Source organism: Macaca fascicularis, chromosome 4, assembly GCF_037993035.2.
Source record: "Macaca fascicularis isolate 582-1 chromosome 4, T2T-MFA8v1.1".
NCBI classification, from domain to species: Eukaryota; Metazoa; Chordata; class Mammalia; order Primates; family Cercopithecidae; genus Macaca; species Macaca fascicularis.
This window is the reverse complement of record NC_088378.1, coordinates 128,065,616-128,091,634: the sequence shown is the minus strand read 5'-3', so window position 1 is coordinate 128,091,634 and position 26,019 is coordinate 128,065,616. Positions and strand designations below refer to the sequence as shown.

Genomic DNA, 26,019 nt, shown 5'->3' with positions numbered 1-26,019 from the left:
TTTCCTAGTCTTCATGTTAAGGACAACCTTACCTCAAAATTGTTAATGTCTGTGGTTAAAAAAAAAAAAAAAGAGTCAGAAATGGTGTAGGTAGTTAGGCTCAGGTGGCTTGTTAGCTCATTTTGTCAGAAAATGAGTTAGGTTCATCTGGGAAGACTTCCTGGGAGAAAAGACCCTGGGTTCCAAGGTAAAGTGGGGTAGGGATAAGATGTGCAAGGCAGGAAGGGAGTTGATTTCTTAGGTAAGTGAATTTTTGGAGGTGAGGGGTATGTCTGGGTCCTGAGTCAGCCACAGCGTGCCTCCTTGTCTTCCCTCTTGTCCCCAGGAGTCCAGATTACATCCTACCATGCAGTCCTGGATGGCGCCTCCGACTTGCAGCTTCCTTCCTGCTTTCCGTCTTCCCGCTGCTAGACCTCCTTCCAGTTGCTTTGCCACCAGGGGCAGGCCCAGGACCCATAGGCCTAGAGGTGCTGGAAGGGTGTGTAGCAGCTGTGGCCTGGATCAGCCACAGCCTGGCCCTGTGGGTGTTGTCCCATTCCTCTCATGGCCACTCCCGGGGTCCCTTGGCCTTGGCCCTGGTAGCCTTGCTGCCAGCTCCAGCCCTAGTGCTGACCGTGTTGTGGCATTGCCAACGAGGCACACTTCTGCCCCCACTTCTCCCAGGGCCCGTGGCCCGCCTATGCCTGCTCATCCTGCAGCTGGCTGCACTCTTGGCCTATGCACTGGGATGGGCAGCTCCTGGGGGACCACGAGAACCCTGGGCTCAGGAACCCCTCCTGCCCGAGGATCAAGAACCTGAGGTGGCTGAAGATGGGGAGAGTTGGCTGTCACACTTTTCCTATGCCTGGCTGGCACCCTTGCTGGCCCGTGGGGCCTGTGGAGAGCTCCAGCAGCCTCAGGACATTTGCCGCCTCCCCCACAGACTGCATCCAACCTACCTGGCTCGTGTCTTCCAGTCACACTGGCAGGAGGGGGCCCGACTGTGGAGGGCCTTATACAGGGCCTTTGGACGGTGCTATCTGACACTTGGACTGCTGAAGCTGGTAGGGACCATGCTGGGATTCTCAGGGCCCCTGCTGCTCTCCCTACTGGTGGGCTTCCTGGAAGAGGGGCAGGAGCCACTAAGCCATGGCCTGCTCTACGCTCTGGGGCTAGCCAGTGGGGCTGTACTGGGTGCTGTGCTGCAGAATCAGTATGGGTATGAGGTCTGTAAGGTAAAACTTCAGGCACGGGGGGCCGTGCTGAACATCCTGTACCGCAAGACTTTACAGCTGGGGCCCAGCCGCCCTCCTACTGGGGAGGCCCTGAACCTACTAGGCACTGACTCTGAACGGCTGCTTAACTTTGCTGGGAGCTTCCATGAAGCCTGGGGCCTGCCCCTACAGCTGGCCATCACCCTCTACATGCTGTACCAGCAGGTAGGCGTGGCCTTTGTGGGTGGTCTGATCTTGGCACTGCTGCTGGTACCTGTCAACAAAGTGATTGCCACCCGCATCATGGCCAGCAACCAGGAAATGCTACGGCACAAGGATGCGCGGGTTAAGGTGAGGGGGTACTTGGGGTCCCTCAGCTATCTAGAGACCCCACCCAGCCCAGGGCCACAGGTCTTCCTATGCACACTACCTGAGGGAGTGAGAGTGACCTCAAAGTTAAGAGCTGAGACTGGAGAAAGATAGACCTGGGTTCAAATCCTGGCTCTACACTTACTAGTTCAATCACTTTAGACAAGTCACTTAACCTATTTGGGCTTCCCCCCTCCTCGTCTGTAAAATGAGAATAATAGTAGCTCACCTTGTAGAGCTCTTGTAAGGATCTCATGAGATAATGCTTAGCATAGTGCCAGTCACAAAGTAAGCTCTGAATACATGTGGCCACCCTGGGAGGTAGGAAGTCATCTCCCTGGCACCAAACAGGTCTGTAGGGCCTGAGCTGGGACCCAAGTCTCCAACCTCTTTACCTAGGGCACAGACCACCCCATGGCTGCATGTAGAGAGACCTAGGAGATCCGCAGCTGCCTCTTTGGATAGGCTGAGGGGAAGGGAATAGGTCACTTTCCTGCCTGGGCCAACTCTAGGTGTTTAGGGTTTGGCCGAATCAGCTCTGGGTTCTGCAGTGATTGTGGGTACAAAGGGGATGGCAGTCCTGGGGGTTCATACAGCATAGCTGTCGACCCTTAGTGGAACAGTTCAGAGTGCTCCTGGAGGGAAGGGAGGTTGATAGGTGGTTATGGCATGAGGCCTTTTCCCCTACCTGTGACAGCTACAGACAAGGAGTTTTGGCCCTTGCCCATCTTCCCTGGGCCCATTAGCCTGTTTGACCCTGGGCTGTGGTGTGGCCTCTTATGCCTGTGTACTCCTACAGGATAGTTTCTGTGCCACTCAAGCTGGGGGCCAGAACTGGGGGGCCAGCCCCTGAAGCTCACATCTTTTGGTTTTGGGAGATAGCCTTTTGTCCCTCATCTAATGGGAGGAGTGCTTTTACTCCACTGTGGTGACTTGGCTGCACCTTCCACCACTTCTTCTCCTAGGAAGGAGGGGAATTCCCACTCCAACCTGTCCCCAGGTGGAGCCAGTGGAGAAGTAAAAGAGAGACTGGGAGGGGAAGCAACCCAGGGCTGAAAAGGATTTGAAGGGCAGGATTTCCAGAAAGGATTGAGGTGAGGAAGAAAACCAAGACTAGGGCAGTGCAGAGCTTAGAATACTGAACATTCTGCCAGGAGCCTGGGGAAGGCTTGGCGGACAAGACACATGAGCAGTGCCTCTACTTCACGCCTCTCCCTTGTCTCCTTTCCCTAGCTTGTGACAGAGCTGCTGAGTGGCATTCGGGTCATCAAGCTCTGCGGGTGGGAGCAGGCACTGGGGGCCCGAGTAGAGGCCTGCCGGGCTCGAGAGCTGGGGCGACTCCGGGTCATCAAATACCTGGATGCGGCCTGTGTATACCTGTGGGCTGCCCTACCGGTTGTCATCTCCATCGTCATCTTCATCACCTATGTCCTCATGGGGCACCAGCTCACTGCCACCAAGGTGAGGACCAGGAAGGAAGGGGACCAGCATCAAGGAGACTTCGGCGAAGTGGAGACGTAGGCTCAGGCCCTCGGTGCTGGCTGAGAAGGAGGGAGGGATCCCTGACTGCCTCTCGACCAAGGGAAAACTGAAGGAACCTTTTTGTGGGGGCCTTGGATATATAACCTTCCCCTCTGTGAAGGATTCCTTTCCTTCCTCTCTTCCACCTTTCACTCCAACTTCTAGTCAGTTCCAGGCTTGGGGTTAGGTCTCTTTATACTCGTTCTAATGGCCTTAGGAAAAAAATCTTTGATCCAGTCCTGCGTCTAGCCAAGGCCAGGTGATGTTGCTACTTGGAAATTCTAAAAAAGTCTCAAAATGAGCTAGGCCTGCCTAGTTAAAAAGATGCAACCTTGGCCGGGCACGGTGGCTCACACTTGTAATTCCAGCACTTTTGGAGGCCAAGGCAGTCGGATCACCTGAGGCCAAGAGTTCGAGACCAGCCTGACCAACATGGTGAAAGCTTGTCTCTACTAAAAATATAAAAACCAGGTGTGGTGATGCATGCCTGTGATGCCAGCTACTCAGGAGGCTGGGGCAGGAGAATCACTTGAACCCTGGAGGTGGAGGTTGCAGCGAGCCAAGATTATGCCACTACATTCCAGCTTAGGTGACAGAGCAAGACCCGTCAAGAAAAAAAAAAAAAAAATGGAACCTGTATCCCTTGAACATTGGAATTTCTAGGATTCTTTAAGTGACCACCTCTGCCACATCTGATCCCAGGATTGGCCAGCCAGCCCTTCAGTTCTATCGTTGCCCAGTTCTTTCCTCCACAGACCTGTCCACAGGGCTTCCCTTAGAAACAGGCCCTTAGATAACTCCTGGGGCTTCACCCTCCTCCCACCTCCCTCAGGTGTTCACGGCCCTGGCACTGGTGCGAATGCTTATTCTTCCTCTCAACAACTTCCCTTGGGTGATCAATGGCCTCCTGGAGGCCAAAGTGTCCTTGGACCGGATCCAGCTTTTCCTCGACCTTCCAAACCACAACCCCCAGGCCTACTACAGCCCAGGTAATGGGAAGCTAGTGGGCAGAACCTGGCACAGGGTGAGAAGGGGAGTGGAGCCACTTGGGTACCACGCATAGATGTCACCAAGAGGGGTTAGAGCGGAATCCAAAACTCAGACTCAGCTCTGGGCAGGTAGATATGGGGCTGGCAAGTCAATTATATGATTTACCCTCCCCAAGCAGATTGTGGTAGTTTAGGAGCCTAAATCAAGTGGCTTCTGTGTTCAGATCCCCCCACAGAACCATCTACAGTATTGGAGCTGCATGGAGCCTTGTTCTCCTGGGACCCAGTTGGAACCAGCCAGGAGACCTTCATCGGTCATCTCGAAGTGAAAAAGGTTTGTTGAACAGACACCCTGGGAGAGTCCTCAGACTCACGAGAGAGGAACTCATGTCAGAGAAGCAATGACCGAGCCAATCATAGCTGATCGCTCTGCAGCTCTAATTGCTGCAGGAGGGAGAGGCATTTGGTGAGCAGGTTCTCATCCATGAGGAGAGGACACCTCACATTTGAATCTCAGAATAGTTGCACCTCTCTCTGGTCTTTAGGCAGCGTGTATCCATCCAGTCCAGACCAATTGGTGTGTGTTTGTCTCTCCATGTCCCTCAGAAGCTGCAGCATTCAGAACAGGCCCTGGGGCTTAACTAACATCTCCCCCAGATTGGGGATCTGGGGGAGAGGCCCAGCAAGCGCTTCCAAGAAATATTTTGCAAATGGGGATCCCCTGTTTAGGCTGGTGAAAAGCAGTCACACCCTGTGGCTCATGCTACAGCATACAAAGAACTTAAAATGGGGCATTCCTGGCAATAAGCCAACTCCTGTTCACCTCCTGTCCTGAGTTTTCACTCTCTCCTGACCTTTGTCCAACCCTGTGCCCCACAGCTCAACCCGGCATTCTCTGGTGGTGGCTGAATTGCCTCCACCACATTTGGCTCACGTTTCTGGCTTGGGCTGTGTGTTTTGTTTTTCCTCTTAGTTCAGGCAAGACAAGGCTGGATTTGTACAAAGGAATTTTGCTAACGTGTTAGTTGGGGCTTTTTTGGATATAAGTTACAGAAATGCACTGCAACTAGCTTAAGCAAACAAGAATTATAATAAGGATATAGAGATACGTTGCAGAATCCAAAGGCAGGAACGCAGCTGGATCTTAGAAATAGCCCAGAACCAGGCCTCAACTCGCAGAGCTCTCTGCTTCTGTGTGCCTCTCTCCCTGTATTTGCCTGGTCCTCTTCTCTCTGTGGACACACCCTCCATTGAGCAGAAGATCTGACTACAGAGAATGCTCAAGTTTACAGATTACAGCCAACAGGGAGAAGCTGTCTCTGGATCCTGGTCCCAAATTCCCAGGGAAAGGCCTCAGAAGTGGTCACTTGTAGATGGGTCAATCCTGGCTGGCAGATTTGGGGCATCACAGGCAGATAGAGCTTCTGAGAGCCCAGTCCCTTCTAGAGAAGGAACTAGGACTTTTGTTGTTGTTGTTGTTGTTGTTTTTAGCAGGGAGATAGCTCCATATGTTATGACAAAAAAAAAAGGGAAACAGAAAATTTTAAACTATAAGCCCACAGAAATAGGGATGTATGCAAAGCACTGCTTTTTCTCCCTGAGATAGGGGAAGTCTAGCCACAGGTTGACTTAGCCAACCCACCATCCAGGACCTAAAGCCTGGAGTTCTACCCTTTCCTCTCCCATTCTGGGATGCCTGTCTTAGAGCTTACATTGGAAGTTCTTGGGTGGTTTCCTCCCATTCTCTCTGGCATGCTGTTCCCCTTCAGAGGCCCTTCACATAGACAGTGAAACTGATAGCCACTCTGAGTGGAGAAAAAAGCACCCTACTTCTCTAGAGCCAACAGGTCAGCCTGTGAAGTGGAGAATTCTTTCCCTACACACGAAAGAAAGAAAAAAAGAGAAGCCTCAGTGGGAGGATTGGCAGCCCAGAGTGTCAGGAGGGAGACCACTGCCCCCTCTGTCCCATCCCCTACCAATAGCAGACACTTGTGTGGCTTCTTTGCAGGGTATGCTGGTGGGCATCGTGGGGAAGGTGGGCTGTGGGAAGAGCTCCCTGCTGGCTGCCATCGCTGGAGAGCTCCACAGGTAACCAACCTCTTATGCACCCCTGTCCTCACTTTGTCCTTTAGCAAACACTGAGCCCCTGCTATATGTTGGACCCCTTTTGGGGGTCAGGGGTACTAAGAAGAGCAACGCATGGTCCCTTTATTGGGAGAGTTTTCAATCTGGAAAGAAGGAGGTGGCCAAGAAAGCGAATCATTGTAATCATTACACCAGAGTGTTTTAAACGCTATAATAGTGAGCAAAGGAATGGAAACATCCCGTGTCAGCTATTCTTTCAGAAATGTGACTGTGCAGGGGAGGGATCCAGAGAGGAGCATAGGTTTGAGGGAGGACCTTGCTTTCAGATGAGAACAAGTACAATGTGGTAGCCATACTCTCTACTGAGCTCCTGAGCACATGTAAATACAACAGCTGCTTGGCTGTAGCCAAAGAGCAATTTCTTCCCTTCTCCACCCAGAATGGGCTTCGTTAGGACCCTGTGACCTCAGGAGCTGCCAGCTCAGTCATGTGATATGAAGAGGGACCCTGTGTGGAAGACAGCAGCCTGGGGAGGTTTCTAGGAAGCAAGGGCTGGGCATGGAGGGACCCAGCGGAGAGCTGGTCCCCATATTGCTGGCCTGGCTCTCTGCAGGCTGCGTGGGCGCGTGGTGGTGTGGGGGCTGTCCAAGGGCTTTGGCCTGGCCACCCAGGAACCCTGGATCCAGTTTGCCACCATCCGAGACAACATCCTCTTTGGGAAGACATTTGATGCACAGCTGTACAAGGAGGTGCTAGAAGCCTGCGCCCTCAATGATGATCTCAGTGTGAGTGCCTGGCCTTGAAACCTCTTAGCTGCCTGCTTTTCCAGTGTCGCTGACACCTCAAACCAAAGCTTTGCTTTTCTGGAAAGGGGTTGCTTCTGCTCGGGCATCACTCATCTAGGAATGGCCGTCGGACTGTGGTCCTCCCAGAGTGTCCAGCTGCCCCTTCCATAGGGCCCAGTAGGGTGATGACTATGTGTTCTCCACAGCAGTGGGAAGAGCTCTAAGGCCTCTGGAGGTAGGGAGGGTTCCACTTGTCAGGCTTAGCTCTGCACAGCCGGGCTCCTTGTCCCCTTCTCCATACCCACTTCCCACCGTGAAGGCTTGGAAGAGTCAAGGTCTCATTTGGTTGCAGGTTACCCTAGGGAAACCTGCCAAGCCTATTAGATTTCCCCTTGCCCCCAGTCCAGAGTACTGCATGTATGGGAGAAGAGATTCCAGATTTCTCCCCTGACTTCCCACTCAATCCCGCTGTCCCCTTCAAGAATGTCACCACCACTACCCTACCCAGGTAAATGTAGAATGTCCCTGAAAAGGAGCACCTTTAACCTTGACCATGGGGCATCCTGTATCCAGCTGTCATTCTTTTTATTCCTATTTATTTATTTATTTTTTGAGATAGGGTCTTTTTTCTGTCCCCTAGGCTGGAATGCAATGGCGCCATCTTGGCTCACTGCAGCCTCTGCCTCCTGGGCTCAAACGATCCTCCCACCTCAGCCCCTCAAGTGGCTGGGACTATAGGAGTGAGCCACCACACCCAGCTAATTTTTGTTTTGCTTTGTTTTGTTTTGCTTTTTTGAGATGGAGTCTCACTCTGTCACCAGGCTGGAGTGCAGTGGCACAATCTCGGCTCACTCTAACCTCCGCCTCCTGGATTCAAGCAATTCTCCTGCCTCAGCCTCTCGAGTAGCTAGGACTACAGCTGCATGCCACCACACCTAGTTAATTTTTGTATTTCTAGTAGAGATGGGGTTTCACCATGTTGGCCAGGATGGTCTCAATCTCCTGACCTTGTGATCTGCCCACCTCAGCCTCCCAAAGTGCTGGGATTACAGGCGTGAGCCATCATGCCTGGCTTCCTACCCTGTCTGTTTAACAGGCAAGGTAGTAAGATATCTTGGGCAGATTTGATGTAAAAGCTTTTATAAGTTTTTACTTTTTTGTGTGTGAGAGACAGAGTCTTGCTGTGTCGCACAGAGTGGAGTGCAGTGGAGTGATCTCGGCTCACTGCAACCTCTGCCTCTCGGGTTCAAGCGATTCTTCTGCCTCAGCCTCCCAAGTAGCTGGGACTACAGGTGTGAGCCACCAAGCCCGCCTAATTTTTGTATTTTTAGCAGAGACGGGGATTCACCATGTTGCCCAGGCTGGTCTCAAACTCTTGGGCTCAAGTGATCTGCCCACCTTGGCCTCCCAAAGTGCTGGGATTACAGGCCTGAGCCACTATGCCCAGCCCAGCTTTCGTAGGTTTTTAGAGAAGGAATGTACTACTTCTAAGCCTTCTCGTGGCCTCAGGAATGGTCTACTAAGCAAAGGGATTCCCTTCCTCATGCAGAGGAAGCACCTGTGATCCACTACATGGTGAGTCCCTGAGCTAAAAGCTTTGTTGTTCATCTCTTTCCTTAGTGCCTACAACAGTACCTAGGACCTAGCAGACTTGGGAAAGCTTGATGTAGCAATGAATGATCGGCCAGGCGTGGTGGCTCATGCCCGTAATCCTAGCATTTTGGTAGGCCAAGGTAGGTGGATCGCTTGAGGGCAGCGATCCACCCAGGGCAGCCAGGCTTACAGTGGTGGCTCACGCCTCTAATCCCAGCACTTTGGGAGGCCGACGTGGGCAGATCACGAGGTCAGGAGTTCGAGACCAGCCTAGCCAACATGATGAAACCCCGTCTCTACTAAAAATACAAAAAATAGCTGGGCGTGGTGGTGGGCACCTGTAAACCCAGCTACTTAGGAGGCTGAGGCAGGAGTATCGCTTGAACCCAAGAGGTACAGGTTGCAGTGAGCTGAGATCATGCCACTGCACTTCAGCCTGGGCGACAGAGCAAGACTGTCTCACAAAAAAAAAAAGTAAAAACATAAAAGCTTTTACATAAAATCTGCCCAAGATATCTTACTACCTTGCCTGTTAAAAAGACAGGATAGTAGGCCAAGTGCAGTGGCTCATGCCTGTAATCGCAGCACTTTGGGAGGCCAAGGTGGGCAGATCACGCGGTCAGGAGATCGAGACCATCCTGGCTAACACAGTGAAACCCTGTCTCTACTAAAAAATACAAAAAACTAGCCGGATGAGGTGGCGGGCGCCTGTAGTCCCAGCTACTCGGGAGGCTGAGGCAGGAGAATGGCGTAAACCCAGGAGGCGGAGCTTGCAGTGAGCTGAGATCGCGCCACTGCACTCCAGCCTGGGTGATAGAGTGAGACTACGTCTCAAAAAAAAAAAAAAAAAGAATCTGAACTCGTGGCCGGCACAGTGGCTCACGCTTGTAATCCCAGCACTTTGGGAGGCCGACATGGGCAGATCACGAGGTCAGGAGTTCGAGACCATCCTGACTAACATGGTGAAACTCTATCTCTACTACAAATATAAAAAATTAGCCAGGCATGGTGGCGGGCGCCTATAGTCCCAGCCACTCGGGAGGCTGAGGCAGGAGAATGGCGTGAACCCGGGAGGCAGAGCTTGCAGTGAGCGGAGATTGTGCCATTGCACTCCAGCCTGGGCGACAGAGCGAGACTCCATCTCAAAAAAAAAAAAAAAGAATCTGAACTCGTGTCCTGCCCCTTACTAGCTGTGAGCCAGCTAGTTAATCTGTCTGAGCTTTGGTTGCACGTGAGAAAAGGAAATGATACCATGATACCATCTTCATAAGATTATCATGGGGCTTGAATGAGAGAATGCCTGCAAAGTGCTAGGCACATAGTAAGTGTTCGATAAATGCTCGATGTTGTTGGAAGTGTGTCTTGTCTTCTCTGACTAGCTCACCCCAAATTTAAGTCTACTCTCCTCAAGCTCCCTACTTCTCTTGACTCCCACTATCTCTTTCCTGCAAAGGGATAAGAAGTGGGCCAGAAGATAATGGGGAGCTCCTTGACCCACTGGGGAACTTGTTCCATCAGATCCTGCCTGCTGGAGACCAGACAGAGGTGGGGGAGAAGGGTATGACCCTAAGCGGGGGACAGCGTGCCCGGATTGCCCTTGCTCGTGCTGTCTACCAGGTCAGTTAAAGATGGAGGTTACAGTGGCAGGGAGGTGGGGGGAGCCTTGGGAGCGTGGCTGAGTTAGGAGGATAGGAATATTTTCCTTAGCATCTGGTTCCTTCCCTCCTGTGTTGCATGTTCCTGAGGTATTGGCCATCCCATCCCCGTTTGCAGATTTAAAGCAGAGTTCAAGGCCCTTTAAAAAGTATTTGTGGCCGGGCGCGGTGGCTCACTCCTGTAATCCCAGCACTTTGGGAGGCCGAGGCGGGTGGATCACCTGAGGTTGGGAGTTCAAGACCAGCCTGACCAACATGGAGAAACCCCGTCTCTACTAAAAATACAAAATTAGCCAGGCATGGTGGTGCATGCCTGTAATCCCAGCTACTCGGGAGGCTGAAGCAGGAGAATTGCTTGAACCCAGGAGGCGGAGGTTGTGGTGAGCCGAGATCGTGCCATTGCACTCCAGCCTGGGCAAAAAGAGCGAAACTCTGTCTCAAGAAAAAAAAAAAAAAAAAGTATTTGTAGGCTGGGCGTGGTGGCTTAGGTCGTAATCCCAGCACTTTGGGAGGCCAAGGCAGGAGGATTGCTTGAGCCCAGGAGTTCAAGACCTGCCTGGGTAATGTGGCAAAACCCTGTCTCTACAAAAAATAATTTTTTTTTTTTCTTTTTTTTTGAGACGGAGTCTCGCTCTGCCGCCCAGGCTGGAGTGCAGTGGCCGGATCTCAGCTCACTGCAAGCTCCGCCTCCCGGGTTCACGCCATTCTCCTGCCTCAGCCTCCCGAGTAGCTGCGACTACAGGCGCCCGCTACCTCGCCCGGCTAATTTTCTGTATTTTTTACTAGAGACGGGGTTTCACCGTGTCAGCCAGGATGGTCTCGATCTCCTGACCTCGTGATCTGCCCGTCTCGGCCTCCCAAAGTGCTGGGATTACAGGCTTGAGCCACTGCGCCCGGCCTACAAAAAACAATTTTAAAGTTAGTTGGTGTAATCCTAGCACTTGGGGAAGCCAAGGAAGGTGAATCACTTGAGGTCAGGAGTTCGAGACCAGCCTGGCCAACATGGTGAAACCCCATCTCTACTGAAAAACATACAAAAATTAGCTGGGCATAGTGGCGCATGCCTGTAATTCCAGCTACTCAGGAGGCTGAGGCAGGATAATTGCTTGAACCTGGGAGGCAGAGGTTGCAGTGAGCCAAGATCACACCATTGCATTCCAGCCTGGGTGACAAGAATGAAACCCTGTCTCCAAAAAAGTTTAGTTGGGCTTGATAGCATGCACCTGTAGTCCCAGCTACTCAGGAGGTTGAGGTGGGAAGGATTACTTGAGCCTGGGAAGTTGAGGCTGCAGTGAGTGGTGTTCATGCCAGTGCACTCCAGTCTGGGCGACAGAGCAAGACTGTGTCTTTTTTTTTTTTTTTTTTTTTTTTTTGAGACGGAGTCTCGCTCTGTTGCCCAGGCTGGAGTGCAGTGGCCGGATCTCAGCTCACTGCAAGCTCCGCCTCCCAGGTTTACACCATTCTCCTGCCTCAGCCTCTCGAGTAGCTGGGACTACAGACGCCCGCCACCTCGCCCGGCTAGTTTTTTGTATTTTTTAGTAGAGACAGGATTTCACCGTGTTAGCCAGGATGGTCTCGATCTCCTGACCTCGTGATCCGCCCGTCTCGGCCTCCCAAAGTGCTGGGATTACAGGCTTGAGCCACCGCACCCGGCGACTGTGTCTTTAAAAAAAAAAAAAAAAAAAAAAAAAGGCGTTATGTGGGCTGAGGGCCTGGGAGCTAGGAAAGCTGAGTGCTGGCCCTGGGGGTGCTGTTCTTTCTTGCCTGAAGGGATGTCCACCCTCAGGTCTCACCTCTTTCTCTGCTAGTGTAGGGGTAGCCCCCAGAGTTTATCTCAACTGTCTTCTCTGACCACTTGGAAATCTTCCCAGGAGAGCCTTTGGGTCCTGGTGCCCACAGTACCCTCACGTCTCTCTAGGAAAAGGAGCTCTATCTCCTCGATGACCCTCTGGCCGCTGTGGATGCAGATGTGGCCAACCACCTGCTGCACAGGTGCATCCTGGGCATGCTAAGCCACAGCACACGGCTGCTGTGCACCCACCGCACCGAGTACCTGGAAAGGGCTGATGTGGTGCTGCTAATGGAGGCCGGTCGCCTCATCCAGGCTGGTAATGGGGGCAGGAACCGCGCATGAGGGAGGTATCTGCCCAGGTATGGCAGGGGATTGTGAAGTATAGACTCTGCCACCTGCTGCATGTGTGGCCTGAGCCAGTCATTGCTGCTTCCTGCCTTCACAGAACTGGTGTAAGGAACTGGGAGAACAGGAGGGAAAAGGAGCACGTTGGTGAAATGCCAGTGTATTTGGGACTCATGGGCTTTGTGACTGGATGCTCTTGGGAACTTAGAGGCCCAGGGTCTCTGAGAACAGTCTCATATCTTCAGAGAAGATAAAGAGTCAGGTTTAGAATGGTCTTTTTGTAAAAACAAAAATTTTTAAACTCTGAAAGATTTTTTTTTTTTTTTTTGAGACGGAGTCTCGCTCTGTCGCCCAGGCTGGAGTGCAGTGGCTGGATCTCAGCTCACTACAAGCTCCGCCTCCCGGGTTCACGCCATTCTCCTGCCTCAGCCTCCCGAGTAGCTGGGACTACAGGCGCCCGCCACCTTGCCCGGCTAGTTTTTTGTATTTTTTAGTAGAGACGGGGTTTCACCGTGTTAGCCAGGATGGTCTTGATCTTGTGACCTCGTGATCCGCCCGTCTCGGCCTCCCAAAGTGCTGGGATTACAGGCTTGAGCCACCGCGCCCGGCCACTCTGAAAGATTTTTATGCAGAGGGACGTGACCACCTGCAAGTTCACTGGGAGAGAAATAGGAGGAAATGAAGCTCCAACCAGATATTAGAAATTGAGTGAAGCATAAGAAAAAGCTCTGCAGTAATGAGAAGTAACCCTGGACAGAGTGGCAGGCATAGTTCTGGCTGTCCTCTCGGGGATGGACATTCGTCCCTCTCTGCTGGTCAGAATCGAGGTTTACAAGGATGGACTTGAGTCCTGCTCGAGGTCTAGGGGTATCCAGAGCAGGATGGGTTAGGGAAGGAGGCCTAAGAGTCCTGCTCGAGGTCTAGGGGTATCCTGCTAGGGTGGCTTAGAGAGGGAGACCTAAGAGGATGGGAGGTAGGATCTGTACACGCACTGAAAAAGGCATAGTATAGACTCAGAACAGCCCCCTCCTAATCTCCCCTTCTACCCTCCAGGACCTCCCTCTGAGATTCTGCCACTGGTACAACCTGTCCCCAAAGCCTGGGCTGAGAATGGACAAAAGTCTGACTCAGGTATGGCTCCCCAGTGGGAGAAAAGAGCTTGCTTTTCACTGCCACACTGTAGAGCTTTTTCTACAAAGGCTGGCCGCTCCTCTGAAATACTGAGTTTTCAACTGGCACCCTGCAAGCTTAATTCCTCCATGACCCCTGATTCTCACAGCCACAGCCCAGTCAGTACAAAACCCAGAGAAAACAAAGGAGGGGCTGGAGGAGGAGCAGAGCACATCTGGTGGCCTGCTGCAGGAAGAAAGCAAGAAGGAGGGCGCCGTGGCCTTGCATGTGTACCAAGCTTACTGGAAGGCTGTGGGCCAGGGCTTGGCCTTAGCCATCCTCTTCTCTCTGCTCCTCATGCAAGGTGAGAGTGTGCCTGGGAGTCTCTTACACCATGACGGCTATGCTGTCCAGGTGCCCATTACCTTGCACTAATCATTATAAGGCCCAGAGACTCACCAAGCATGGGTCACAGCTGGGACAAAAGCCATACTTCTATTTCTGAGAGATGCCCAGGGGCCAGAGGCATGTGCTCTATAGCTGGCTTCCATTCTGCCCCCCAGGTTAGCTCCCATTCTGCAAGTCTGAGATCCTGTTCTCCCCAGAGCTGAAGGGTGACCGGCCTATGAGAGAAGCCCACATTAGGGAGGACTGGGGTAGTGGCAGGGTGGGAAGGCCAGGCCAGGGGGATGGAGATGGGCAGGAACCAGAGGCAAGGGTGGAGAAAGGGGGCATTGGAATAGAATGAACGAGGGAGAGGAGCCTCTTACAGCTTTTTCCTTCCTGTCCCCACCCAGCCACGCGGAACGCTGCTGACTGGTGGCTCTCTCACTGGATCTCTCAGCTGAAGGCTGAGAATAGCTCCCAAGAGGTGCAAGCCTCCACCAGCCCAGCTTCTACGGGGCTCTTCTCTCCGCAACTGCTCCTCTTTTCCCCCGGAAACCTCTAGTGAGTGGCTGGGGCTGGGGGTGGGCCTGGTGCTCTCAGAGTGGTCGCCAGGCAGGGAGTGAGGGTTGGGGCCGGTATTCCAGATGCTGTGGCTTCTGGAGGGTGGGAGAGATGGCATGGGGGAGGAGAAAGGACCCCTGAGTGGCCCTACTTTTGGTTACCCAAAGCTCCCTCCTCACCACCCAGCACCCCAGTGTTCCCACTGCCCAAAGCTGCCCCCAATGGCTCCTCAGACATCCATTTCTACCTCACCGTATATGCGACCATTGCTGGTGTCAACTCCCTCTGCACCCTTCTCCGGGCAGTGCTCTTTGCAGCAGGCACCCTTGAAGCAGCTGCCACCCTGCATCGACGCCTGCTGCATCGAGTCCTTATGGTGAGGGGCTGGGACCTCAGGGGTAGGGGAGCGCAGTCCTAGCCCTGTGGAATGTCCTCCCAATACTCGGGCTCCACTGGGGATGGGAGAGTCTTTCCTGCCCTGGGATATTCTTCCTTAAGCTCTGCCAATCTCCTCTCTGCACCCAAATTCTGGGGATATTTTAGTCCTTCCCTATTCTCTATCTTGGGCCTTCCCCTCCACCCCACCTCCCCCAGGGCTGCCCACCAACCCCTTTTCTGTCAGACTCTGCCCTGGCCCAATCAGCGTCCTTCTCCCAGGCACCAGTAACTTTCTTCAATGCCACACCCACGGGCCGGATCCTAAACCGCTTCTCCTCTGATGTGGCCTGTGTGGATGACAGCCTGCCCTTCATCCTCAACATCCTCCTGGCCAACGCGGCAGGCCTGCTGGGGCTCCTGGCCGTGCTGGGCTCTGGCCTGCCCTGGCTGCTGCTGCTGCTGCCACCTTTGAGCATCATCTACTATCACGTGCAGCGCCACTACAGGGCCTCCTCACGGGAGCTGCGGCGCCTGGGCAGCCTCACCCTGTCTCCACTCTATACCCATCTGGCTGATACCTTAGCTGGCCTCTCTGTGCTCCGGGCCACAGGGGCCACCTACAGGTGTGTGAACCAGAGCCCAGGGGGATGAGGTGTTGAGGGGAGAGGAAAAGAGAGACCCCTGAGAAGAGGAATATGCAGGGTATGGTTGGTTCAGCCCTCCTGGGGACAAGGGGTGGGGAAGGAGGAAAGCAACAGAAGAAGGACATAGGGAGGCAGAGCAGACACCCACTTTGAAAGAGCACACTGGCATCTGCAGCCCTGCGGGAGGCCTGTGGGTATATCGATCAGCTGCCAAGAAGGAACTGCCCAAGAGGGCCTTCCCTGTGGAGGCCCTGAGGCTGGGTGGCTCAGGGCAGCAGTGGAGTGGCCGGCCTCACATCCATCTGGCCTTCCCTAGGTTTGAGGAGGAGAACCAGCGACTCCTTGAGCTAAACCAGAGGTGCCAGTTTGCCACCAGTGCCACAATGCAGTGGCTGGACATTCGGCTACAGCTCATGGGGGCAGCAGTGGTCAGCGCTATCGCAGGCATTGCCCTGGTGCAGCACCAGCAGGGCCTTGCTAACCCAGGTGCCACCCAGGACCCCTCACCCCTACCTCACCCGCAAGTTGGTCCACCCTTCTCCCAGATCTCTCCCTGCACTGTCCCCCCAACATTTTTGCCTCCCACCCAGGGTTCCTTGTGAGGGTGTATCATGATTATCATCATCACCCCCGTTTGGAGTTGAGTGACAGTCCCCAGGTGGTGGTGGCGGCTCGGGGACTAGAATGAATTTTCTGAGCTGCTGGTCTCAGTCCCTTTCCTGCTTTCACCCCATCCCCACCACACTGCCCCAGCCCACTTCAGTATCCCACATGCCATCCCTCCCAGCTTCTCCATGCCCACCCTGTGCCCTGCATCCAGCCTCCTGTGCTCCAGGCTAGGTCCTGTCACCCTCCTGCTTCTCTGTTGCTTCCTTTTTTTTTTTTTTTTTTTTTTTTTTTGAGATGGAGTCTTGCTCTGTTGCCCAGGCTGGAGTACAGTGGCACGATTTCAGACCACTGCAACCTCTTCCTCTTCTTCCCAGGTTCAAGCGATTCTCCTGCCTCAGCCTCCTGAGTAGCTGGGATTATAGGCACGCACCACCACGCCTGGCTAATTTTTGTATTTTTAGTAGAGACGGGTTTCACCATGTTGGCTAGGCTGGTCTCAAACTCCTTACCTTGTGATCCACCCGCCTCGGCCTCCCAAAGTGCTGGGATTACAGACGTGAGCCACCGCGCCCAGCCTCTGTTGCTTCCTTTAAATGCCCGCAGTCCACAGCTTGGGGAGTCTCCCATACACATCCCAGTGTCCAAGCTCTCCCAGCAGCTGTTATCCTCTCCCCCAGGGCTGGTGGGCCTGTCGCTGTCTTATGCCCTGTCCCTGACGGGCCTCCTCTCAGGCCTGGTGAGCAGCTTCACACAGACGGAGGCCATGCTGGTAAGCGTTGAGCGGCTGGAAGAGTACTCCTGTGACCTGCCCCAGGAACCCCAGGGCCAGCCACTGCAGGTAGGCCTGTACCCCGACCCCAGGCCAAAGCTCTGGAACCCTGAAGGCCCCAGCGTACCCCGCAATTTTTTTCTTTTTACCCACCCATCTTTCTCAGCTCCCATAACCTCTCTTCATGATGACCAAAATTCTTCACCATGTCCCTTCTTCCGCATCTCTTATTCTCTCACCTTTCCTCTCACACTGTTCATTTCTCATTATCCTCCCCTCCTCACCATTGGCTCCTCATCTCCCCCATCTCCCTCTTCCCCTCTATCTCCCACCCATGGACTCCACCAGTTGGGCACTGGCTGGCTGACCCAGGGGGGCGTGGAGTTCCAGGACGTGGTGTTGGCGTACCGGCCAGGGCTGCCGAATGCCCTGGATGGAGTGACCTTCTGCGTGCAGCCTGGAGAGAAGTTGGGCATCGTGGGCCGCACGGGCTCCGGCAAGTCCTCCCTGTTGTTGGTGCTCTTCCGGCTGCTAGAGCCCAGTTCAGGGCGAGTGCTGCTGGATGGCGTGGACATCAGCCAGCTGGAGCTGGCCCAGCTCAGGTCTGGAGGAGATGGACTTGGGAGGGGGAAGGGGGAACCAGAACTACTAGCACTTAGAGGAGGGCACAGCTAGGAAGGCTTTATATAAACTCAGGGCAACTAGGGCTGATCAAGGGGCTGAAACGGAGGACAGGATGAGCAGGCGAGGACAGAGAACTCCTAGTGCCCAGGTCCAGATTCATGGCTGGTGATCTCAAGGTCGTCCTTGCCCTGACCCTTTCCAGCTGCATCTTTCTTGTACTTCCCACCACACATCCTCCACTCTTGTGCCCCAAGATACTGATCCCTTGAGCCCTCAGGCTCAGCAGGCAGTGCTTCGCACAGCTTGAGACCTGAGCCAGTTGCCCTTGGCTTCAGGTGGCCCCACTGGAGGGTATACATCCCTTCTCTACCCTCAGGTCAACCTAATATCATTTTCTGTGAGTACAGTGACATGGAAAAGGTAGGGAAACTGTATCCTAAAGCCCTAGGCCTGCCTCTTCTGCCTTCTCTTCTAAGCTGTGGTGGCCCTACCTTATAACTCTACCATGTCTTCAGGACCCAATTATAGGCCCACTCCAACCTTGAAGTGTCACCTGCCCTTTCATTCGCTCTGGTCATTCCCTGCGTAGCCACTGCTGCCCCTGGAGTCAGTGCCACACAGTTTAGCCCATTTGTTTTCTCTGGTTTGTGTGTGTACACCTCCGTGAAATGTAGGCTCCTTAAGGACAGAGTCCAGCCTTTGGTTTCTTTGGTATTGCTTATAGCATTGGCACAGTTCTAGGTACCCAACTACTAGCGGATCATTTGGTGGGGAGCAGAGTGGGGTTATGTTCAGGTCTCATCCCCGGGCTTTCGTGGAGGTGCTAGTGCTGTAGTCAGAAACTGAGCTGGGAGCAGAAGTGGCTACATCTCCAACCGCTGGACTCCATGTCATTGTCCCACAGATCCCAGCTGGCTATCATCCCCCAGGAGCCCTTTTTGTTCAGTGGGACTGTTCGAGAAAACCTGGATCCCCGGGGCCTACATAAGGACAGGGCCTTGTGGCAGGCCCTGGAGCAGTGCCACCTGAGTGAGGTGATTACCTCCATGGGTGAGTGCTGGACCCTTACCCTAGAGCAAGAAGGGGGCAGGGAGGGCCTGGGCCCTGCAGTGAAGATGCTTTCCTTGCAGGTGGTCTGGATGGTGAGCTGGGTGAGGGGGGCCGGAGCTTATCTCTTGGGCAGAGGCAGCTGTTGTGTCTGGCCAGGGCTCTCCTCACAGATGCCAAGGTAAGGTGAGAGAAAGAGACAATAGAGAGGGCCAGGAAGGAGGCGGGGGGCAAGGGGGTGGGGAGGTGGAGTCCGGAGAGGTTTTAGGGGACCAAGTTCATTTTCCTTTTAGAGCTAAAAGTGTGGTAGGGGCTGTTGCTTGGGCCAGGCCCAGCCCACCCTACAGCCTCTCCTTTGTTATCCCCTATCGCATTCCCATATTCCAGATCCTGTGTATTGATGAGGCCACAGCAAGTGTGGACCAGAAGACAGACCAGCTGCTCCAGCAGACCATCTGCAAACGCTTTGCCAACAAGACAGTGCTGACCATTGCCCATAGGTGTGCAAACACCCAGTGACAGCCTAATCAGGGACTGTGGTAGCATGCACCCAGAGCCTCCATTGCTTTCAGGGACCCCAGTGGTCAGGGCCTTAGAGATCCTGCCCCCTAAATCTCAGCTCTTCCTTCTCCAGGTACTGCCTAGGGCCCTTTATAGCACATTATCTGAGGGACTTTGCAGTCCCTTCCCCAGCACCAAGCCAGGGGCTAAAGCCTGTGGGGACAGACCTGTGGTGTCCCGAGGGGAGAGGAGGGAAAGCAGATCAGTGTTCTCACTTAGGTCATTGTCCCTTATCCCTTACACTGACCATCTTCCCCATCACAGGCTCAACACGATCCTGAACTCAGACCGGGTGCTGGTGCTACAAGCGGGGAGAGTGGTAGAGCTGGACTCCCCGGCCACCCTGCGCAACCAGCCCCACTCGCTATTCCAGCAGCTGCTGCAGAGCAGCCAGCAGGGAGTCCCCGCCTCACTCGGAGGTCGCTGAGCTCCATCCCACACCCTGCAGTGTTCTCCCCTCTCTCTGATCCAGGCCGGGCCTGTATAGAGGTGCTGGCTGCTTATTTACCTTCTCCTCTGGGGCTCTACCTCTCCACACTTCCCCAGAAGGGAAAAGGGCACCCTGGGTTACTCTTTGGAAATCACTCCTTGGTGGGCAGCATCCTGAGGCTTCCCCAGAACCAGGCCTCTGCTCTGGCCCTCTTGCATCTGGAACGCCAGGTGGGTTTTTCTGGCATAGGAGCCCACTTGCATTTTCATAGTTTTATTTGATAAAATCCCATCTTACATTCTGTGTATTAAAAAAATAATATTTCTGGTGTGAGGCTGAGGTCTCCTCTGTGTGTGTACCCAAGCTGAAGGGTGGTGAGAAAGGACCACTCCAGTCTGAGGGGTGGAAGAGGTGAGGAAGGGGGCTGGAAAGCCCCCACCTCCATCACAGTGCTGTGGTCTTTCCAGGCTCAGGGGGCAAGTCAGGTGGCAGGGGGAGCCCTGCCGGCAGCATGCTAACCTGACACTCCTGGTCCTGGCATGCTGGAGCATAGTGTGGGGCAGGGTAGCAACAGGGTCCAGGGGGGCAGACACCCCGGCGCCAGGCCCTCAGGGTCAGCAACACAGTAGCCAGAACCAGGGCAGCAGTGAGGGCCCCAAACACCACCAGGGCTACCAAGCTAGGCTCACCTAGCCCAGCCTCTTGCCTCCGCACCACCTCCTTCACTGAGATCCGCAGCAGACCAGCCCCTGCGCTGTGGGGGGCTGGCCCCGTGGCAGGTACCACCACAGCTGAGGTGGGCCCTAGAGGGGTGTCCACTGTGGTTGGGGGGTGTGGGACAGGTAAGACAAGCTCACAAGTCTTGCCACCATAGCCACTGGGGCAGAGACAGTCGAAGTCATGGACACGGTCCCGACAGCGGGCCCCTCTCTGGCATGGGCGGCTGGCACAGTCATCCAGGTTGATGGTGCAGAAGCGTCCAGCAAAGCCCTCAGGACAGAGGCAGGAGAAGCGGTTTATGCCATCAAGGCAGGTGGCACCATTAGCACAAGGCCGCATCAGGCAGTCATCCACGTTCACCTCACAGCGGGCACCCACAAAGCCCACCAAGCAGCGGCATGTGAAGTTGAGGGCAAAGCCCTGGTCATCCTGGCACTGCCCGCCATTGCGGCATGGGGAGCTGCAGTAGGGGTGGGAGAGGGCATGAAAGCAACTTAACACCTGTAGGGTAGCCCAGGTCCGTATCCTGACCTCTGCTCACCATGTCACCTTGGGCGACACTCTCCGAGCCTCAAATACCTCATTTTATTTTTTATTTATTTATTTTTGAGACAGAGTCTCGCTGTGTCGCCCAGGCTGGAGCACAGTGGCGCGATCTCAGCTCACTGCAAGCTCTGTCCCAGGTTCACGCCATTCTCCTGCCTCAGCCTCCTGAGTAGCTGGGACTACAGGTGCCTGCCACCACGCCCGGCTAATTTTTTGTATTTTTAGTAGAGACGGGGTTTCACTGTATTAGCCAGGATGGTCTTGATCTCCTGACCTCGTGATCCGCCCGCCTCGGCCTCCCAAAGTGCTGGGATTACAGGCGTGAGCCACTGCGTCCGGCCAAATACCTCATTTTAAAAATGAGAATAAAAATAGTACTCAGCTTCCCTAATTGTGAGGGTTAAGTGAAATAATCAATATCAAGCAGTTAGCACAGGGCCCAGCCGGAAGGCAAGCCTCAGGATAAGTGTGCTATTATTATCCTTGCAGGCTTCTGGGCCTGATGTGGAAATGAGGACAAGTCCAGCCCTGCAGGCTGTTTCCTCATCCCTACTGTGACGCAGAAGGGTACAGGCCAATGTTCAGGAGAGGATGAGGGGAGACCCAGGCCCCTCAGCCTCCCCACACCCACCCTCCCCAACCAGAGCAGTCATACGTTTGTTACCTCTCTAGCTCCTATAGATTGTTGAAGAAATGGCTCAGAAGGTACAAGAAAAGAGTTGAGAAACCCAGAACTAGGAACACTTTGGCATGCAGGGGTTTTATCTGAGTGTCCCTGTGTGGTCTGACCCTCAGTCCCCTACCCTCCCAACAGTCCTGCCTCTTTTCTCATCCCATCACCAGGTTCTGGTCTAACCTTCCACTCACCCCGAGGGCCCAGCACTCACCCTGCCTGTTCACAGGGTCCAGCCTTGCGCTCGCAGTCACGCCCATGGAAGCCTGGTAGGCACACACAATGGTACTCACCGCCCCCGTCATACATGCACTGGCCTCCATTCTGGCAGGGGGACTGCGTGGTACAGATATGTTCATCTGGAGAAGGGACAGGAAAGGCTCTGGGATAACCCCTCCCATCTGGTCCCCAGACCAGACTTGTCCACGCCTTCCAGGCCTCAGGTTCTATGGGTGTGGCTATACTACAAACCCAGCCCAGGCTGGTGTGGTATACTAGGGAGAGACAACAACACTGAATTTGGAGTCAGGAGGCTCCTGGTCCTGGCTCTCAGTCTGTCTCAAACTGACCTTGGGCTGGGTACAGTGGCTCATGTCTATAATCTCAGCACTTTGGAAGACCAAGGTAGGCAGATGGCTTGAGGTCAGGAATTCGAGACCAGCCTGGCCAACATGGCAAAACCCCATCTCTACTAAAAATACAAACATTAGGCCGGTGCAGTGGCTCACACCTATAATTCCAGCACTTTGGGAGGCCGAGGCAGATGGATCACTTGAGGTCAGGAGTTCGAGACCAGCCTGGCCAACATGGTGAAACCGTATCTCTACTAAAAATACAAAAATTTGCCAAAGTGGCGGGTGCCTGTAATCCCAGCTACTTGGGAGGCTGAGGCACGAGAATTGCTTGAACCTGGGAGACAGAGGTTACAGTGAGCCGAGATCGCACCACTGCACTCTAGCCTGGGTGACAGAGTGAGACTCCATCAAAAAACAAAACAAAAAAACAAACCTGACTTTGAGCAGGTTATAGCTCTGCTGTGGGCCTTAGTTTCCTGATCTGTAAAATGAGTACAATTTTTAGCAGCTGCGTTTCCTACCCCATGGGGTTATGTTGAGGATCAATTCAGACAACACATAAAAAGTCTAAGATAAAAAAAATGATAAAATACCATGTATTTGAGGATTTGACAAGGACACAATAGGCACTCAATAAATACCGATGGCTGTTCCCCTAAAAACCTGGGGTTCCCAACCAACAACTACCCTTCCTCCCCCCTACCTTTGTCACAGAACTTGCCTGCCCAGCCACTGTGGCAGATGCACTGCCATGGCTGGTGGCAGGTACCATGCTGGCAGCCAGGCATCCTCACACAGCGCTCACAGTGCAGCCCCTCCCAGCCCGGGTCACACCTGATGGGGAGAAACACAGGGTCAGGGTTCTGGGTTGTGGATATGAAGAAATGGAGGAGACAGAACCAGAGCTTCTAGAAACCAAGAGGACATATGACAGCCCCTTAGGAAAAGCAGACCTGTCCCAGGTAGGTGTAGGACTGTGCAAGGTCATAGGACACATATATGGAATCAGACCATCAGACACCAGCTCTCAAACCCTGGTTCTGTATTTTAACCTGAGCCTCAGTCTTCTCATCTGTAAATTGGGTATACACCTTGCAGGGTTGAGTAGAGGAAGAAATAAGATGTCTATAAATGCCTCCAGTACCCCTCCTGGCATGTCTGAGGTGCTCACAAACATTTAAAGAAGAATGACCTTGAAAGGCCATCAGGGCCGGGTGCAGTGACTCACGCCTGTAATCCCAGCACTTTGGGAGGTCGAGGCGGGTGGATCACTTGAGGTCAGGAGCTCAAGACTAGCCTGGCCAACTGGGTGAAACCCCGTCTCTACAAAAAAATACAAAATATTACCCGGGCATGGTGGTGCGCGTCTGTAATCCATTATTGAGGAGGCTGAGGCAGGGGAATCACTTGAACACAAGAGGCAGAGGCTGCAGTGAGCTGCAATCGCACCACTGCACTCCAGCCTGGGCAACAAAGCGAGGCTCCGTCTCAAAAACAAAACAAAACAAACAAAAAAAAGTCATCAAGACTATCCTCCCACCATGATTCCAGGGCAAACGCTTGACCCATATTTTAAAAGCTTTCCAGGGATGAAGAGTTTCAAAGACCCCCAGCCAATTGAACTGCCTGCCCCATCAGCTCATTTCCTTATGTCCACTTTCCTCCTGCTACAGAATGTGCCCAATCTCCACTCTCCACCCCAGTGAGTCAACTACTCAAACTCATCAAGGAAGATACTCTTTCATTGTAAGTGTTTCTCCCCAGCAACTCTCCCTGCAGCATTTCTTTTCCAGGCTAAACAATTTCCCTTTCTCTCGTTCCTTTATCTTTCCATTTCCTCATGGCACCCAATCCCCAAGCTCTCTAAAGCTTTAGGTCTCTCTCCCTGTATCTTGAGGAGCAATGGTTCAGACAATCCCTGGATCAGATTTGGGAGATTAAAGAAGTGGGGAAATAAAAACTGGAAGAAGCAAGAAAGCTGAGGTAAAGGGGAAAGGGGGGCTAGCCAGTCAGCCATAGGAGGCATGAAGAGTAGAGTGTGAAGCCCCTAGACACTCTGTTGTGCATGTGAAGGGCTTGGAAATGGGTACCAAAGGGTTTGGGGGCACGTGCTCAGGACAGGTACCTGCAGGAGCCGTCAGGTGCACAGCAGCCGTGGGCCAGGTCACAGTGGGAGCTGCAGTCATCGGCTGCAAGAGATTGATGTGGGAGGGGTGAGTCTGAGTCAGGGCACAGCTCGCTGGGATGCGGGACTCAGGAGAGGATTGGGGTTCCGGTAACTGAGTGGACTCAGCCCTAGGGCAGGACATAACACAGAAACCCATCCCATTCCAAAGAGGCAACCTGGTCTTCCTTGCCTCGCGGGTCGGAGCGACTGCAGTGCCGTCTCCGGCCGGCAGAGGTCAACGTGCAAGCGAGGACGGCTGGACAGGGCCGCGACTGGAGCCCGGTGGACGCGCTCACCTCGGACAGGCTGACCGGGAGCCCCCAGAATGCACAACAGGCACACAAGATGCAGGCAGCGGCAGCCGCTGGGCATGGTCAGCGCCGGCACCAGGGGGGACGGACGGATGGACGGCCGGACGCGTGAACACCTGTGGGACGGCACCAGTTGGGAGGCGGTCGGACGCGGAGATAGCGGCACGGATACGGGTTCCAAGTGACAGGAGCCGCCGAGGGAGAGGAGCGCCGGGACAGAAGAAGGGGATGGGGGTAGCGGGAGGGTGGGGGCAGGGAAGGGTTGAGCAGGCGAGGAGCGCGAGAAGAGCGAAGACAGGAACCCGGGAGCCAGGTCTGCAAGAAGGAGGCGAAAGATGGGCAGCGTGGAGCGAGGCCAGGCGCGGGAATGGCTGGGGCTGGGATCGCAGTCAGGACAGAGGGGTCTGCGGGATGGGGACAGCGCCAAGAGGCGTCCTCGAGCACCGAGGGAACGCGGGGGCCGGAGGGAGGGACGGTTCCCGGCAGCGAGCAGTCTCCGCCCCACGGCTCCGACAGCCCCCCCACCACTCTCTCCCACGTCCCCTTCCTATCTCCGCCGCGCTGGGCTCGGCGGCAGCGCGGGGCCTGGAATCCCCACCGCACCCGTAGCCCCGCGCGCCCTGTCCCCTCAGTCCTCACCTCCGGCGGGGAGGTGCCGCGCCCCGGGGCGCAGAGCGAGGCGGGATCCGACGGGCGCCGCCGAGGGGCCGTGGGGGAGCGCGGGGCCGCCCCTAGCTGGCCGCGGGGCCGGGCGCCGAAGCGGCTGCCATACGAGCCGAGCGCTCAGGAATCTGGGGCTCCAGGCGACCCCGAGCGGCGGCGGCGGCGGCTCCTCGCGCGCGCTTAGGCCCCCTGCCAGGGGCGGAGCCCGCCCCCGCCCCCCCCCCCTCCCGCGACGCACGGCGCACACCTAGCACCCGGCGCTCCCCGGGGCCCCGGCTCTTCGCGGCCACCCAACGCCCCGGACCCAGCTTCCTTCCACGAGAGGAGGAAATCTTGAGTCTCAATTGGAGCAAACTATTAAGCCAGAGGCGCGTGACCCCGTTATTCTCCCATCTCCCATGCCCACTTTCCCGACCAGCGCTCCGCGGCCCACGCCCCAGCCCTGCCCTAGCCTGTCCGCCGCTCATCACGCTTCTCATATAGATCCATGCACACGCAGGCAATCGCTCCCCTCCCTCCGCCTGTCACCAGCCCACGCCTCCCCGCTTGTAAAGCCTTCATCACCGGCTTCATCTGTGTGCTCCTCTGCTCCTCCTCGCCCTCCGCTTCTTCCTGTCCATGTCGCCGTCTCCAGCCTTCCAAGATCAACCTATCCCTATATAAATATAACCCGATCCATCCACCCACCCACACCCTGGCCCTACCCCCACCACCCTTCCCTCCCTCAAGTCTCAGCCCTTCCACCGCATTCCTTTTTGTGACTGCATCCGAGAATCCTTTCTGGACTGGGAATGTACCTGACTCTGTAAACGTGAGCACAAAACCCCCTCCACCGCCGAGTTGCTTCTTCCGTACCCTATCACGTTCGTCCTTGGCCTCAGGCTAATCCTCAACTGCCCAAACCTGGAGCTCAGATT

The 26,019-nt window shown here is 54.6% G+C and overlaps 2 protein-coding genes across 56 annotated transcripts in view; one reads left to right on the top strand and one right to left on the bottom strand.

Annotated features, from left to right (window-relative positions):
• The window catches only part of ABCC10 (ATP binding cassette subfamily C member 10), a 24,779-nt gene extending 4,999 nt beyond the window's left edge, over positions 1-19,780 (top strand). For 2 of the 48 annotated variants that reach the window (XM_074037981.1, XM_074037979.1), the window contains 20 exons: positions 326-1,418; positions 2,796-3,023; positions 3,916-4,072; positions 4,297-4,406; positions 6,081-6,160; positions 6,771-6,942; positions 10,054-10,152; positions 12,109-12,298; positions 13,381-13,458; positions 13,607-13,801; positions 14,235-14,385; positions 14,572-14,761; positions 15,043-15,386; positions 15,724-15,893; positions 16,694-16,854; positions 17,134-17,387; positions 18,314-18,443; positions 18,540-18,637; positions 18,844-18,956; positions 19,282-19,780. In XM_074037981.1, the coding sequence (XP_073894082.1) occupies positions 326-1,418; positions 2,796-3,023; positions 3,916-4,072; positions 4,297-4,406; positions 6,081-6,160; positions 6,771-6,942; positions 10,054-10,152; positions 12,109-12,298; positions 13,381-13,458; positions 13,607-13,801; positions 14,235-14,385; positions 14,572-14,761; positions 15,043-15,386; positions 15,724-15,893; positions 16,694-16,854; positions 17,134-17,387; positions 18,314-18,443; positions 18,540-18,637; positions 18,844-18,943 (4,000 nt within the window). In that variant the 3' untranslated portion in view covers positions 18,944-18,956; positions 19,282-19,780. Of the gene's footprint in view, positions 1-325; positions 1,545-2,527; positions 2,657-2,795; positions 3,024-3,915; positions 4,073-4,296; positions 4,407-6,080; positions 6,161-6,770; positions 6,943-7,582; positions 7,905-9,988; positions 10,153-12,108; positions 12,299-13,380; positions 13,459-13,606; positions 13,802-14,234; positions 14,386-14,552; positions 14,762-15,042; positions 15,387-15,723; positions 15,894-16,693; positions 17,388-18,313; positions 18,460-18,539; positions 18,643-18,843; positions 18,957-19,281 lie in introns of those variants that run through there. The other 46 variants (XM_074037983.1, XM_074037980.1, XM_074037978.1 and 43 more) reach the window with 36 other exon arrangements.
• DLK2 (delta like non-canonical Notch ligand 2) lies at positions 19,705-26,019 on the bottom strand. Of its 8 annotated transcripts, none has more exons than XM_005552912.4 (7): positions 25,900-26,019; positions 25,667-25,757; positions 24,425-24,555; positions 24,087-24,150; positions 22,665-22,795; positions 21,601-21,745; positions 19,705-20,627 (listed from the first exon to the last, which is right to left on the bottom strand). In XM_005552912.4, the coding sequence occupies exons 3-7, from the start codon at positions 24,498-24,500 to the stop codon at positions 19,892-19,894; spliced, it is 1,152 nt and encodes a 383-aa protein (XP_005552969.1). In that variant the 5' UTR covers positions 24,501-24,555; positions 25,667-25,757; positions 25,900-26,019; the 3' UTR covers positions 19,705-19,891. The 8 variants fall into 8 exon arrangements, with proteins under 8 accessions (XP_005552969.1, XP_065400082.1, XP_015304867.1 ...); XM_065544010.1 differs by having other exon boundaries at positions 22,683-22,795; XM_015449381.4 differs by having other exon boundaries at positions 25,667-26,019.